This window comes from Pezoporus wallicus, unplaced genomic scaffold (genome assembly GCF_028554395.1).
Source record: "Pezoporus wallicus isolate ANWC-B61680 ecotype Strahan unplaced genomic scaffold, APGP_CSIRO_Pwel_v1 contig_7985, whole genome shotgun sequence".
In the NCBI taxonomy this organism is placed as follows: domain Eukaryota; kingdom Metazoa; phylum Chordata; class Aves; order Psittaciformes; family Psittacidae; genus Pezoporus; species Pezoporus wallicus.
The window spans coordinates 617010-633775 of NW_026636538.1; the positions used below are offsets into that span (position 1 = coordinate 617010).

Below are 16766 nucleotides of genomic sequence, written 5' to 3' on the forward strand. Positions count from 1 at the left end.
CCCACTGTACAGGTCTCAGGGGTTTACCAGAGTCAGAACAGTTATGTTTTGGGGGAGTGTTGGTCACATTTTCTATTTTGTTTTTCCTCTCATTTCACATGTTTCTTTATCTTATTTGGTTTCTCCTCATTGTTATAATTCTGGAGGATATGGCACTTCTCTGTTGCTACTGTTCTCAATGCATTGGTGTTGAAATGTATTCAGATGAGAAAATTGCAGTTGTTCAGCCTGGAGAAGAGAAGGCCCCAAGAAGACTTTATTGAGGCCTTTCAGTACTTAAAGAGGGCTTATCAGAAAGATGGAAAGGGGCTTTTTACAAGGGCCTGTCACGGTAGGGCAAGAGGTAATGATTTTAAACTAAAAGAAGGGAGATTTAGACTAGGTATAAGGAAGAAATTTTTTACAAAAAGGGTGATGAAACTCTGGAACAGATTGCCCAGAGAGATGGTAGATGCCCCATCCTTGGAAACATTCAAGGTCAGGTTGTACGGGGCTCTGAGCAACCTGATCTAGTTGAAGATGTCCCTGCTCACTGCAGGAGGGTTGGATTAGACAACCTTTAAAGGTCCCTTCCAACCCAAACTGGTTTGTGATTTTTTGATGACTCTTCTGAAAAATCAGAACACACAGCCCAGCTGAGCAGCATGCAGACAGGAATGAAAGCATGGGAAAGTTCCTTTCAAGAAGGTCTTATAAAAATACCTGTTGGGAGCTTATCAGTATGTGAACTGCATATAAAAAAACTAGATGCACATTGGATAAATGCAACCTCCCAAAATTACCAGAATGAAACATGCAGTCTAACATCTGTTCCTACAGACAAGTGGCATGGGAAGGATTTGAAAGTCAGATAATACTAGCTTTTTTCTGGAAAACATTTTCAGCTTTGGTGAGGTGACAGCTGGACGGGTGGCTGCAAGCATTGCTGCAACTGCGGGTGGTGGTCTGTACAAGCTCAGCTGTTCTTCTGAAAGCAGGTAACTTTGCTGCAGAAAAAGCCTTAATCTAGGAATTAAATGGGATAGTAAGCTTAAGAAAAGTAGGCTTTTTGCTGACCTTGCCTGCTGTCTAGGTGTTTAAGTACTTTGTACTCAACAAGTAGGGCTTGTTGGTAAGCATGGAGTAAGGAGTGTAGGATTAGCGTTGCCATCCGATCTGTTCCAGTGGATAACTGGGAAATCATCATTGAGGAGCAGGACTGATATGTAATTCATTGCCCAGTGCACTGATTATGTCCCAGCCTGGCTTCCAAATGATTTGAAAAAAGAGCTTTCTGAGGAGTGACCTTAATATGGAAATCATGGAAGTGTGGGCACATGTGGTAAGACCATCATCTTTGATGTCCATCCAGGATTGGCACTTCATTGAGAAGTCACAGATGACTTTTTGGCTGCTTCTGAATGAAGGGACAGTTGTAACTTTATGTGAACTCTACCTCGTCAATTGGCCCTGCTTGCAGGCTGATGTATATGATGAAGTTGAAGCCAAGTTTAAGTGATCCTTCAATACCAGTTTAATTTTAACTTGGAATTGCATTTAATTAATGAAGGGACTGACATTTGCAACATCTGGATTCACTGAAGTAGGCAGAGGCTTCATTTTTTTTCCTCATACTAGTGACACCGGAGCCCCAAATATCAAATAGTCTCTACTCGTGCTGCAGATAAAGCCCTCTGAATTTTATGCAGCTATGACAGTGCAAATGTGTGGTTTTGAAAATTACCATTTATAGCTAAATCAAAGTAAAGTGCTCTAAGTGGGTCGTTTCTGCAAGCTTTTGTCTGCTTAATGATTGGTCTTGGACTAGAAACACTTAAAAGGTGTCATTCCCAAAGCTGTGCTTTCAGAGGGCTATTTAAGAGGTAGGCTAAAAGCCAGAGGTGTCCCAATAACCCTGCTCCCTGACCAGTTTGATAACACTATATCTAAATAGCAATTTTAAAGAGTGTTTAAATAGCTTTACCTTTTATTGTGTTCCAGGCATAACTCCTTTAGCAAACCCAGAAGGAGCTTGTGGTTGTCACTTGCAATAGCAAAAGGACAGGGGTCTAGAAATGGAGCTGTGGGCTCTCAGGGCTCTGCTTGGCTGAAGTCACAGTGTGCTTCCTGAGCTCAGGTGCAGTCACTCGCAGGGTTTGGTGTGTGCTCGGCAGCAGCAGCAAGCTGCTTTTCTCAAAGACGGTCAATGTAAAAACTTGGGATCTAGGTGCTGGCACCTGTGTGTCAGCTTTGCCTCATACAACCTCAACTGTGCTGAAGTGTTTAATAACTAGGACAAAAATTCTGACTGGTTTGTTTCCTCCTGTACTTTCTTGGCATAATTTAATCTCTGAGTATTACTGCTCACGTGCAGTGTCAGAATCATGTCAGTTTCAAAGTCAGGGAGGGAGATGTCTTGACACAGTATTTGCAGAGAGATGATTGTTTGCATTCTGTCTTCAACAGTGTTGCAGATGATGTAAAATGTATGCCAGAATATGATATATGTGTATACCTAGTCAGCTTATGTTTGCCAAAGTCAGTCTTCCCTTAACATGACACTCAAGTACCCTATCAGCTTTTGTATTGTCACATTGGAGACCCTGCTAAGCATCTGTATCAACCAAATGGTACAATGGATAGTTTGTCAGCTGGAACAAAGAACCTGTAAGGATTTTACAGGATAGATCTCTATTTGTTTTTCTAATACCATGAGATTCAAACCATAATTGTGTTGAGAAAGAGTTTCATAGTTTGTTAACTAGTTTCTTCCCACAAATATTTTTTTTTGCCATTTTGGAAGGCTGTCTCCAGTGTAGCTGCTGAGTATGTTTTGGCAGTGGTACTTTTTTCATTTGTTCTGGAGCTGCTGTTGGTATCGGAGCACGTTTGTTCTGTGGTATCTCTGCAGGTACAGTTGTGTGAGAATAAGGCATTAATTTTTTCTTTGACAAGTACATTATCTAATATCTGTTTACTCCCCTCCCTTCTCTTTCCCTTCTCTCCTCTTCATTTTCTAAAGACTTTCCCTAATGAAAAACATAATCTTCCCAATTTTCTGGAAACTGTTGCTTTCAGGTCACTTAAAAAATGCTGATCAAGGCCAATGGCTAATATTTCTAAACCTGAAAACTGCACTGTGGGCATATTCTATGCTTAGCTTTATTGATAAATCAGTGTGTAAGCATCTCACTAAATAGAAAATGTAGCTTGTAACACCATTAGTCCAATGCTACTAGACCCAATTAAACATTTTAATTTGAGTACAAGAATGGGATTTGAACATATAAATTGATAATACAGCTACTTTTCCTGATGATAATTCTGTGTACTGAGAAATCAACATAGTCCTTTAAAAGGTGTTTTGCACTCTTGATTCCACTTTTTTTTTCTTCAGAGAGCAGAATTTTCTTCAGAGAGTAGAATTTTCTTACCAGACTTACTGATGTCAGCATTTGTCACTGTGCTCTCTATATAACTGGTGTGTTTACTCTTTAGTATGTTCTTGAGGCTTTTTTTGGTTGTTGTTTTGGGTTTTTTCCCACTTTGATTTACAGTTGACTTTTTGTAATATGACCGTTTGCTTCACTGCAGCAAACATTTGACCACTCCTTTTCGTAGTGTCAGAAGAAAGGAGTTGAGTGGTCATGCTAATTGAAATGTCTTTCATGTGGCAACTGAATCACATGGAGATGTCACATCTGGGTCCCTCCTCTTCCACTTGTTTGTCCGTTGTCTCTCTGTAGTTATAAGGCTCTAAAGGCATGTTCCTCTCTGTGCATCTGTGCAGTGGGCAGTACTGTGGACCCTGATCTTAACTGGGACTGTTAAATGCCATTTCACAAATACAGGTTGGGTGGAGAAGAGATTCAGAGCAGCCCTGCAGAGAAGGACTTGGGGTTGTTGGTCGACGAGAAACTGAACATGAGCCGGCAGTGTGCGCTCCAGCCCAGAAAGCCAACTGTATCCTGGGCTGCATCAAAAGGAGCATGACCAGCAGGTCGAAGGAGGTGATCCTGCCCCTCTATTCTGCTCTTCTGAGACCTCACTTGGAGTACTGTGTGCAATTCTGGTGTCCTCAATATAAAAAGGACATGGAGCTGTTGGAACAAGTCCAGAGGAGGGCCACAAGGATGATCAGGGAGCTGGAGCACCTCCTATATGAAGATAGGCTGAGAAAGTTGGGGCTGTTCAGCCTGGAGAAGAGAAGGCTGCGTGGAGACCTCATAGCAGCCTTCCAGTATCTGAAGGGGGCCTATAGGGATGCTGGGGAGGGACTCTTCATTAGTGACTGTAGTGATAGGGCAAGGGGTAATGGGTTAAAACTTAAACAGAGGAAGTTTAGATTGGATATAAGGAAGAAATTCTTTACTGCGAGGCTGGTGAGGCACTGGAATGGGTTGCCCAGTGAAGTTCTGAATGCTCCATGCCTGGCAGCGTTCAAGGCCAGGTTGGACAGAGCCTTAGGTGACATGGTTTAGTGTGAGGTGTCCCTGCCCATGGCAGGGGGGTTGGAACTAGATGATCTTAAGGTCCTTTCCAACCCTAACTATTCTATGATTCTGTGATTTGAAATATATAAAAATAATGCCTGATTATTTTGTCCTGCAATAGCAAAATTACTTGATAATATTTTGTCTCTTAAATGGCAGGTGAAAACTAACTAAAAGTTAATACAGAATCAGAACCACATTATGCATGGTAGTTGTAGTGCCCCATGATGTGTGCAGCACTGGGAAATAGCTTTGAAGAAGAAATGATGTTGGAGCTTTCTTCAACATCAGAAAGAGGTCTGGTTTTGGTAATTTATTTCTCAAAATTGGCTGAAACCCAGTTTCCTATCAATGTCTTTAAGGAAAGTGTATTAATTTTGTTTACAGTATGTCTCTTGCCTTGGTTCTTTACATTTAAACTTTTTAAGCTTGCTTTTATTTCTATGTTGCAGTGTAGTCTTCGGTGGGATGACGGCCCCAACTGTACATTGCCACTGAACTGTATCAATTTGGTTTTGATGTTGATATATTGGAATGCAGTATGATATTTGAGTACCAGTATTATGCTCCAGTGAATATGATGAAATCGTAAATGACATACTTCATACCTCATGGAAATTAATATCCTTTCCCACCCTTAATATAAGTAATGTGCATCACAAAGATCATTTTTCTGTCAATCATAATAAGAAATTCTTGATGCTGTGCCTTCTTCATATAGTTGTATTTACAAATTAATCCTTTATTGCTCTGGGAAAGCTCAGTGGGCATATCCTACGGTAAGGAAGCAAAAGACTAGAATATCGATTTTCTTAACAAGTGTAGCAATATGTTCACCAGATTTCTCAGCTTCACAAAACCACTTGAATATTATTGCTATAGCACTATGAGAAACATACCTTTTCTTGTGACTGTATGGGAAGACTATGAGAAAAACCTAACAATTAAAAAGGATGTTCAGAAAAGTTAGTTTAGTCAGGAAATTTTATTAATATTTTTATATACCTCATCATATTCAGTAATGCTGGATAATTACTGACTTAATTTGGAATTGTGGTGCTATTTATAGTCTTTAAAATGAGATTGTAGGTGTAAAATAGTTGGATAGTTTTGAAAACATCAATCTTGCCTTTTTTGTTTTTTTTTTATTTAATGTGTTTAATAATGTGCATAACTATTCTCTGGATTTGACTTAAAGTGAAAATTTATTCCATATACAAAACAAAAAAAAGCTCTGTGGGCATGTGATCATAGAGGAATTTTATTCTTGTCATTTGTAGAAATTCTAGGAATTTAATGTAAGGCTTTATAATTCTAGAGTTGTATATAATGTATATAGGTGAGGTTATCATCTGGCTTAGTTTTTGTTAAGGCCGTAGAGGTAATTTCATCAGAAAACTTGGCCTATTGCTCTCCATTACATAATTAGTAATGAAAGTTCCTTATTTTGGTGATTCATTTTGGCAAATGTCCTGAATCTTAGTAGTGTATAGTCACCTTTGAAACCGAGATTTAATTGTTGGAAAGAGACACTCAAAGTATTTGTATTTTCAGGCCAAAATCTGGGGCAACATAAAGTATACATGTGTTCTTTAGGACTGAACAGCCTGTTGCTGGAATGCTGCTTGGAGGAGCACCAAGAAGTGACTGTGAGTGCTACATACTTAGTGAATTGATTCCTTTTGGCTTTCATAGAGGTGGCAGACCAACTTGTGACAGTAACAGCGCTGCACTGATTATTGTTAATGAAACTTGGTTTGCTCCTGTTACAATGCCCATCCATCAACTTCAGCAGCTTTTTCCATCTAGAGATATGGGTTGATCATTTGGTTATAGCTCGTACTTCCTGCTTTAGTTTCATCCTTTGCCTGGATGCAGTTTGCTAGTTTTTCGATAAAAGCTCAGAAAGAAAATATTTAGCATCAGAATTGTGGGAATAATTTATCTAAATACAGGATATAAGATTCTTTGTTGAAGGTGTTTTCAAAAAGAAACTTAGTTTAGAATTTTACATGATAGATGTGTAAGTATGGGATCTTGCTGGCAATTCTTGTGTTTGGTGCCCCTTATTTTGTGGCCTCTTGTTTCTCTCTTGAGTACTTCATTCTTTTCCATAGGCTAATTCATCTCCTCAGGTAAGAAAATAGAGGAAATATACATGAGGTTGTAAGAAAAGATTTCTGTGGTTATACTACCTCAATGAAAAGGGAGTGCCTTTCTCCTGTAAGAAAGGCTGAGAGAAAAATACGCGTTTCTGAACAGTTTGTGTCTCAATTATATGTGAATTTTTTGTGAAAACATATAAGATATGTGTCTGTCCTAAGGGCCACGTGAGTGAGAGTCCCCATATGTTTTGTCTCAGAATGGGTGTGTTTGAATATATTTATTTTTTCATAAGCCAGTCTTTCAAAGTCTGAAGGCAACCTGTCTTGTTTTTCACACTAGAACAATAGTTGCAGACTTGAAGGAGGTGTCACTGAAGTTGAGCATCAAAATACCATGATAATTGCAGCCTTATTCTGTTGTGTTTTGGTTTAATTGTCCAAAATAATCTTTGCTACCTTCCCCCCAATTATCTTTCAATGCCATCAGCTGGCATTAGCTATGTACTTTGGCATTCATTGTAATATGAACAGCATTGTGAATTCTGGTGCCTTGATTTCCTAACTGCCTTCCTTTCATTAAATATTTCTGTTCTATTCAGTTGTTCTTATCTAAAAATATTGCTGAATTCCTATCTTTTGTCTCTGAAAATACAATGTATTCCCCTTTGAGAGCTGTTTGTATTTTGAATGCTCATTAATAATAATATCAGCTGCTAAGTGGCTGAGTAGTAATTGTTCAGTAGTAATGTCTTTTATTTTTAACTTAGTTTTTGTCTTAGCTGTCACTGTTTCTTAGGGAGGTAACAGACTGATTGTTTCTGTAGCTTTGCTGATACAGTACTCTGCACATGGATTATGGTGTGATTCTTCAGGCTTACTGCCATCTGTTTTAGCAGCAGCTACTGAGTAAGATTATATCATGGTAGCCTGTTACTATCGTGAGGCTTGCAGGTGAAGAGGTAAATGGGGTTCTTTTTACTGCTTCCTTCCTATGTTAAGCTGTACTACTTTCACCATACACTGTATAAATAGGGTATGAATTTTTTCTTTTGCCAAATGGGGAGCTATGACTGCAGTATCTCTGGGCACATTTGGACTTTCTCTTTTTCAATCGTTAGCTTTCTTAGAGCATTTAACTTCCAATTCTCCCCACATAAGTCAGTATCACTACTGATCATATGTGGTCATACACTACTAGATCACACTATTCAAAGATTTCAGGGCATGTCTTCAGTTGTAGTGAATCAAGACAGTTCTGAAGTTGGTAAAACAGCTCAGGTGTTTCCTTTAGGGTTTTAGACTTCTTTGATCCAAGTAGTAAGATTTCATATTCTTTTTCAAAGTCTTGTATCCATATTGTGTTGTACTCTTCCTTTCCTTAGCTTTAGATATAAAGTCCTTAAAATGAGCCTTTTTATAATGTAAGCGATAACTTTGGCTGTGTTCCCAAAGCCAAGGTTTTCCAACTGATTAAATGTTCTCCCAGATGAGGAAAAGCAGTCTTTGAGAAATGTCTGCTTTTCTGTTTCACTCTTCATGATCATAAAGCTTTCTCCCCCCCCCCCCCCCCCCCCCCCCCAATCTTTCTAAGTGATGGAAGAACTCCATGACTTTATTTTTAGGCAGAAATCTCCTCCTCATTTTGCAAGTCCACCTAGCCTTCCAGCCATCCTACTCCACAGCTGTCACAACAAACTTTCTCTCAAATGCAATTAAATGTATCAGACATCACTCCACAGCATGTGAATTTGTTACCCTGGGGCTTTTCAGTCTATTCTCATGTTATCAAAAACCACTGTGTGATTTCAAGGTTTCCTACATTCCTTGGAGGAAAATCAAATGGTACCTGGTTAGGAAACCATAGATAGGAAACTGCAGATTTAGCAGACCTCTAGCAATTAAGTGGTTAATAGCCTCAATTTATTGTTTTCTTTCCCCATTTCCCATAACCATGACTCTTGTGAACTCTCTAGATCCTTTGTCTGTATTTTCAACTGGGATTTTGGGAAAACTTTGCCACACTGGAGAAGAGGCATTGCTCTATCTTTGTTTATCCTATTTCTGTTCCCTCTGCTCATCTTTCAGTTATCTGATTGCTGTAGACAGTGTTCTCATCTGAGAGGTTTTTTTTATCCTTTTTCTCTCATTTTTTTTTCCATCTGCTACATTTAAGTAATTTTTATTGTAATGATTTTAATGGTGGCAACACCCATTAGCCTGGTTACAGATTGGGTGTGCTAAAGATCTGTTATGTAAGTATCATAAAAGATGAAGATCCCAATGATCTTGCCCTTTAGCATCAAAGACAGTAGTTAGCTACAGACAATAGGTGAAAGCATCCTTAAAGTAGCTGCTTAGTTGCTATTAAAAGTCTTCTGACACCATCTGCACTGCACTACCATTGTGCTGTATCTTTCATTCTCTTTCATACTAATTGGATCTGGAAAAGAGTTACTTTCTGCCTTTAATTTCTGTTTTTCTTCTGCATACCTAAACCCTTTCACCCTTGATTTATTTGTTTATTTTTTTTTTAAATTCTTTCAGCTTATGTTTATGGCTTCCTTCTGTATTCTGAATCACAGATTTAGGCTGGAAGACATCTTGTGAGCTCATCTAGTCCAAACTCCTTGTTTAAGCAGGGTCAGCTGCAGCAGGTAAAAAAGTGCATTCTTACGTTCAGATGGATCCAGGTATTGTCATGGATGGGTGCCCTCTGTCCACTTTACCTGAAGCTAAAAGATCTGGAACTGTTGTACATTACTGTGTTTTAGCTTTGTTCTCATTTTGGAGAACAGAGTTTCCATGGTTCCTAAGTGTAATCTTTCATCCTGGAAAGCTGAGAGCCTATGCAACCCTTTAAACTAGAGATAATTAAACCTTGAGCTCTGCTGAAGTTTCTGAAGAGACCAAATTCATCTGTCATAAACAGGCAATGTTTAATATGTCAGTGGCTTTCAGTTCTGCTCAAAATGGGAAGAGGATCAGTAGCGGCTCCCACTTTTTGTTTATGTCAGTTATTAGAAGTCCCTTTGAAGAAGTGAAAGATAGGAGTTGTCATTTTATATAGTCTCGAGAGCTTAATTTTTTTAAGAATATACCATAAATATGAGTCTTCAGGCAAGGCTGGAATGGGGCTATTCTGTGTCCTTTTGGTGCATGCAAGTTTTACATGATCAGAAAAATAAAGTGGAGGGGTTGTAACTCTGTAAAGAGCATTCTTGCTTCCTGGAAAGGCAAGGAGGGGAACCTCATATTATTATCCCTAGTTTAGAAAATGGGTATTTTGTACTAAAGAACCATGGAACGAGACGCATTGATAGGTCTGGAAAAAACACTTCCTAAAAGTGTGTTTTCTTCCACTCTCATTTTGCTCTAAACTTCTATTGAAGAAATTCAGTTAATAATTAAAATGCATTGAACAATTGTGACTGTCCTATTACTTTTTTTTTCGTTAATTTGGCTGACACTGTGATGTTCATTTGCTGAGTTGTAACTAGTGAGATGTACAAAAATCAGTAGTCTCTTTTCCCTGATGGTTCACTGAGATGATAAACTTAATGTTGCAGAGTCTGGGACAACAGATGTGCTTTTCTTTCCCTGAATTAGCAGTGTAGTGATGCCTGTATTACAGTCCAAGTGAGTATGATGTTATTTTACCTAGCAGGGAATTATTTCTCAGCTCTGCTAGCCGTTGGACAGGTTATTCCAGACTAGTCAAGGAAAGCACAATAAATTATATTCCCATTCTTGTATCATTGCACAGGTTTTGAATTCAGTTATGCTCCTCTTACAGTGCAATGGTAGGCAGTGAAATGCTGTGCATGGCAGGAGTGTGTTACATCTAGAAAAGCTGTGGAAACACATGGGAAATTCCTGGAAAAAGTGTGGCTTTTAAATGCAGCTCCTCTGGGGCAGCCTTTGGAGAGAAGTTGCTGCTGGTTTTGAATGAGTCCAGGAAAAGCAAAGGAAGCATTTTTTAGTTAAGGGAAATATGATAACTGTGGTTTCATTTCTCCATTGAAGGAATGCATGAAGTTAGTAGCAGGGGACTCTTTGAGGTAGCCAATGCCAATTAAAAAATCCCCCTGTGTTTTCTGTTTAACAACTAAACGTATCAGCTTTGTATGGTAGACTTTGCAAACCCTAAAACAAACCAAACCCCACACTTGAAGCTTTTGAAGCTAACTCTACAATGTTGTTGTCTTACTCCACTCAGTAAGAATTTGTCTTATGGCAGAAATCAGATTATCTTGCTTGCTTCTTCGTGGATGATGAGCTTGGCAAAAATCAGAGAACAAGCATGGTCATTCTGAGAAAATTACTGGTATCTCTAGCAGAGGATGTCTACAGGCATGTAATTAACTGGTCCAAAGGGAAAGAACATGGGGAAAGTATACAGTGTAGCAATAAAAATACACCAGTAACCTCTGAGCAGTATAATCACAAATAAACAGTAACTCAAACTATAAAAGTCATTTAACAGTTCTCTGTCAGTGTCCTGAGATAACCCAAGTCTTCTGTTCCTGCTTGTGTAAGACCTTTGCCCTGTCTGTCTTGCAGAGACAGAGAGGAAATCTTTGTGATAGATTTGTCATTCACAGATAAATTCACAGATTATTTTTGTTGTTCTTTTGGCAAAGTGACATTTCACTGTGAAGAATTTGTTGCTGCCTCGATCTCAAGTTTAGGGGACATTTGAACAGTTAAGGAGAACAGCGCAATATTCTTATATTGCTAAAGCTATTGTTTAACTTACTGTTTATGAGAAGACCCATAAAGGCCTATGAAAGGCTGGAAATTTGCACTGGTTATCATATGGGCAAGGCTTGGTGACTCTAAAACATTTGTGTGTATTTTTTGTTTGGTGGTTGTTGTTGTTTTTCTTCTGGTGGTTTATGGATCCTAGAAATGTGGTTTAATTCTTTCAGTCATTCTGTATGAGGTGGATTGGAAACAGGCTCAAAGGCTGAGCTGAGAGTGTTGTGATCATTGGCACAAAACCCAGTCGGTGGCCAGTAACTAAAGGTGTCCCCCAGGAGGCAATGCTTTGTCTAGTACTCTTCAGTGTTTTCTTTAGTGGTCTGGATGCTTGAACAGAGGGCACCCTCAGCATGTTTGCAGATAATACAAAGTTAGGCGAAGTGACTAGTACAGTAGATGGTTGTGCTGACATTCCAAGGGACCTTGGTACTAAATAAATACAAATGGAAGGTATATTAAGTCAGTGAACTAGTCCTTTGACTTTTGTAGAACAGCTGTTTCCTAGTAAAACATATTTTGTAGAGGCTAACATTTGCCTTTAGTGTAACTGTTTTTTGAGGCAAGTTGCATTCTTTTTCAAAAATACTGGTATTCCCATGAAAGTCTGTGAAAATGGTAAAAGTGCTGAATCTGAATATTTTGGGGCTAGCAGTAATTGTCAGTTCACTTGGCTGTAACTAATTACTTTTGTTTTAAAGTCTTATAATAGCTGCAGCTATACAGCTGATTTAAAGGCCTTATTTCTTATTGCTAATTTTTATCATTCACATTGCAGCCTGATTAAAATTCAAAGGAAAATAAACCAATTACATTTCTTTTGTGTATATCAATAAAGACCTTTATATTTTGGACTTAGATAGTCGTATTTCCTATGTTATAAAAGAGCTTTGCAACTACTATTCCAGAGGGTTTATATCAGTTCAATTAATAGTATAGAACAAACTATTGCTTTGTAAGATCTTAAAAAATGAGAACTTTAAACAATAAGATGGATAAACTATTAAGCGTTAAGAAAGGTAACTCTTGGTATTCAACTCAGGATCAGTACCTCTGGCACTGCATCTCTCTACAATGCTGATGAAGTCAGTCCTTAAGAGATACACCAGTTAATAAGAAACTGTTTTTCTGATAGTCGCAGATTTCTACAATGAAGAAATTAGTATTTTCTTCCTGAGCGCATTGGATCTAAGTTGCTCTGTCATCTTTTTAGTCCAATAGAAACTGCTTTCCTGATTATGAAGATAGAGATTAAGAAGCACTTTTATTCCTGAATGGTTCAAGAAATGGTTTTGTCCAGATGTTTTGTGTGAAGACATTTGATTTGGCACTTCTGGCAAATTCTGCTGCTAACAGAAAGGAGATGCAGAGCTCCTCCTGGATGGGAGCAGCCCTGGATTTTGATTTAGTAAAGGATGTGATTATTTAAAGAGGTGCAGCATTCCAAGGATGTTTCTAAAGACCACAACAAAGATTGTGCCCAGTGGTCTAAGTATCTTTTTCATTTGCTTTCAATAACTGTGTCTCTAAGTTGAGTTTTCTTTCCTGCCAGTTCTGATCAAAGCATTTTCATGATAAACTGATTTCTTTTCATTTTGTTCTGTCTGCCAATCTAGTAACAAAGAGTGCTGCTGATAGCTGTATGAGGGAGTTTTATATCCTTTTTATTTTTTTTTTTTCTTTTTGTCTTTCTAACAGGCCATCTGTGGAAAAGAACAAAAAAAGAAAAGAAAAAATGAAGTGTGTATTCTTAATATTTTTCATGAATTTATTATCACTGTATGCTGGGAAGTCTTTGAGAAGAGGTAGCAGTTGCCCAAAGACATATGAAGACATTAAAAATGAGATAGCTGGCTATACTGATATTGCTAAAGCTATTATTGATCTTGCTGTTCATGGAAAAGCTCAGAATAGATCCTATGAAAGATTAGCAGTTTTTGCTGATGCCATAGGACCTAGACTAAGTGGTATGAAAAATCTAGATGCAGCCATCAAGTATATGTTCAGTGCCTTGCGGGAAGACGGGCTGGAAAATGTACATCTGGAGCCTGTGAAAGTACCACACTGGGAAAGAGGAGAAGAGTTTGCAATGATGTTGGAACCAAGGAATCACAGCATTGCTATTTTGGGTCTTGGGAACAGTGTTGGAACTCCTCCAGAAGGTAACTCTTCCTTTTGGAATTAAGTATCATTTGCTTTTTAATGTCAAACTGTACAATATATCTAACTACTTCCCTCAGTGGTGAAACTGAAGTATTCTTCATGCTGTAGTTCTGCAAGACAAGATGCTATTTTTCTGGGACTTCTCTGTGTGACATGGTTGTGAATGATGCAGTTTGGTTTAACTTAGTTTGGTTGAACCAGCCTGTAAAATCAGAATTGACTCCTGAACTCTCCATTAAATCTATACCCTTTTGTTTAACACTCCTTAACCTCTTGCAACGATACTGCTTGCAGTGATTCTGCTCTTCATTGAAGCTAGTGGGAAATATTCTTTTAATCTGGGATTTTCCAGCCCTTCTTTTCCATGTTGGCCAGAGAATTTCTCCATGGGGCACTGAGTTGATCCATGATTTCTGTTCCTTTTGCTGTGCCCTATCCTGCCAGGCACAGCACTTCACTCTGGCAAAAAACACAACAGCAGGATGAGGAGACTTTCATACTGAGGTTGGAAATGCCAGCTCCTCAGCATGGCAATTGGCGTCTGTGTGTCCTTTTGTTCCCTTGTCTCATGCAAGCCTTGGAAAAGTCTCAGGCTAAGCTTGGAAAAGTCTTTGGTACTCAGCTGTTACTGAGCTGTATGTTGCCTTGTAGTGGATCATGTGTGATACATTACTTTGGGAATAAGAACGATCTTTCGCTGGGCTCAGCAAAATTAAGGTGTTTTGAGCCCCAAAATATTAGCTTGCTTGCTTGCAAATGGAATTATTTATAAGATTTTCTTTTTGTATATATTGATGTGGGGCTTTCCATGTAAAGGCTGGAAGACAACCTTCTGTGACTGCTCTTTGTAAGTAACCATAGGCTTATTCCTAGACCACTTAAAAGCGTTGTTATTTCTTTATGAGAAAATATATTTCGTTTAGGAAATAGAAGATAACATGATAGTAATAATTATTTTTATGAATTGTAAATTTTTGTGATAGCTTTCTGTCTGAAATGAAACAAATAATATATAAAAGCTGTTTTGTTTAGAAAAATTATATAGCCATTCAAAATTTGCATTTGGAGAAGGCTGAGGTTCTTAATGACTTCTTTGCCTCAGTCTTCACTGGCAAATGCTCTGACCACACCACCCAAGTCTTGGAAGGCAGACGCAGGGACTGCGAGAATGAAGACCCTAGGCCCACTGTAGGAGGGGATCTGATTCAAGACCATCTTAAGAACCTGAACATGCACAAGTCCATGGGACCTGATTAAGTCCATCCGCAGGTCCTGAAGGAGCTGGAGAATGAAGTTGCTAACCCACTGTCCATCATATTTGAAAAATCACGGGAGTCAGGTGAAGATCCCAATGACTGGAAAAAGGGAAATATAACCCCCATTTTCAAGAAGGGGAAAATGGATGACCCAGGGAATTACACACCCGTCAGTCTCACCTCTGTGCCAGGCAAAATCTTGGAGCAGATTCTCCTGGAAGGCATGCTAAGGCACATGAGAAACAACAAGGTGCTTGATGGTAGCCAGCATGGTTTCACTAAGGGGAAATCCTGCTTGACCAATTTGGTGGCCTTCTATGATGGGGCTACAGAACTGATGGACAGGGGTAGAGCAGTTGATGTCATCTACCTGGACTTGTGTAAAGCATTCAGCACTGTTCCACATGACATCTTTGTCTCTAAATTGGCGAGACATCGATTTGACGGGTGGACCACTCGGTGGATAAAGAACTGGCTGGATGGCCGCACACAAAGAGTTGTGTGAGGGTCAATGTCTGGCTGGAGACCAGTAACGAGTGGTGTCACTCAGGGATTGGTGTTGGGACCGGTCTTGTTTAACATCTTTGTTGGTGACATGGACAGTGGGATTGAGTGCGCCCTCAGCAAGTTTGCCGATGACACCAAGCTGTGAGGTTCGGTTGATACCCTGGAGGGAAGGAATGCCATCCAGAGGGACCTTGACACACTTGTAAGGTGGCCTGATGCCAACCTTATGAAGTTTAACCATGCCAAGTGCGAGGTCCTACACCTGGGTCGGAGCAATCCCAGGCACAGCTGCAGGCTGGCCAGAGAAGAGATTCAGAGCAGCCCTGTGGAGAAGGACTTGGGGGTGTTGGTTGATGAGAAAATGAACATGGGCCGGCAGTGTGTGCTTGCAGCCCAGAAAGCCAACCGTATCCTGGTCTGCATCAAAAGGAGCGTGACCAGCAGGTCAAAGGAGGTGATCCTGCCCCTCTGCTCTGCTCTGCTCTCGTGAGACCTCACCTGGAGTACTGTGTGCAGTTCTGATGTCCTCAACATAAAAAGGACATGTAACTGTCCAGAGAAGGGCCACGAGGATGATCAGGGGACTCAGCACCTCCCGTATGAAGATAGGCTGAGAAAGTTGGGGCTGTTCAGCCTGGAGAAGAGAAGGCTGCCTGGAGGGTTGGAAAGGACCTTAAGATCATCTAGTTCCAACCCTCTGCCATAGGCAGGGACGCCTCACACTAAACCATGTCACCCAAGGCTCTGTCCAACCTGGCCTTCCACTCTGCCAGGCATGGATCATTCAAACTTCCCTGGGCAACCCATTCCAGTGTCTCACCACCCTTACAGTAAAGAACTTCTTCCTTATATCCTATCTAAACTTCCCCTGTTTAAGTTTTAACCCATTACCCTTTGCGCTATCACTATAGTCCCTAAGGAAGAGTCCCTCCCCAGCATCCTTATAGGCCCCCTTCAGGTACTGGAAGGCTGCTATGAGGTCTCCATGCCAACACTGAGCCATTGACCACAACTCTTTGCATGCAGTCATCCAGCCAGTTCTTTATCCACCGAGTGGTCCATCCATCAAATTGATGTCTCTCCAATTTAGAGACAAGGATGTCATGTGGGACAGTGTCGAACGCTTTGCACAAGTCCAGGTAGATGATGACAACTGCTCTACCGCTGTCCATCAGTTCCACAGCCCCATCATAGAAGGCCACCAAATTGGTCAGGCACGATTTCACCTTAGTGAAGCCATGCTGGCTGCCATCAAGCACCTTGTTGTTTCTCATGTGCCTTAGCATGCCTTCCAGGAGAATCTGCTCCAAGATTTTGCCAGGCACTGAGGTGAGACTGACGGGTGTGTAATTCCCCAGGTCATCCGTTTTCCCCTTCTTGAAAATGGGGGTTATATTTCCCTTTTTCCAGTCATTGGGAACTTCACCTGACTGCCATGATTTTTCAAATATGATGGACAGTGGCTTAGCAACTTCATTCTCCAGCTCCTTCAGGACCTGTGTTCT

General features: G+C 39.9%; 1 protein-coding gene across 2 annotated transcripts in view; it reads left to right on the forward strand.

Moving 5' to 3' along the window:
* Positions 1-16766, forward strand: part of CPQ (carboxypeptidase Q) — a 165640-nt gene that overhangs the window by 16156 nt on the left and 132718 nt on the right. The window contains exons 1-2 of one of the 2 annotated variants that reach the window (XM_057400511.1): positions 9148-9231; positions 13034-13497. In XM_057400511.1, coding sequence (XP_057256494.1) covers positions 13071-13497 — 427 coding nt within the window. In that variant the 5' untranslated portion in view covers positions 9148-9231; positions 13034-13070. Of the gene's footprint in view, positions 1-9147; positions 9232-13033; positions 13498-16766 lie in introns of those variants that run through there. The other variant, XM_057400512.1, reaches the window with a different exon arrangement.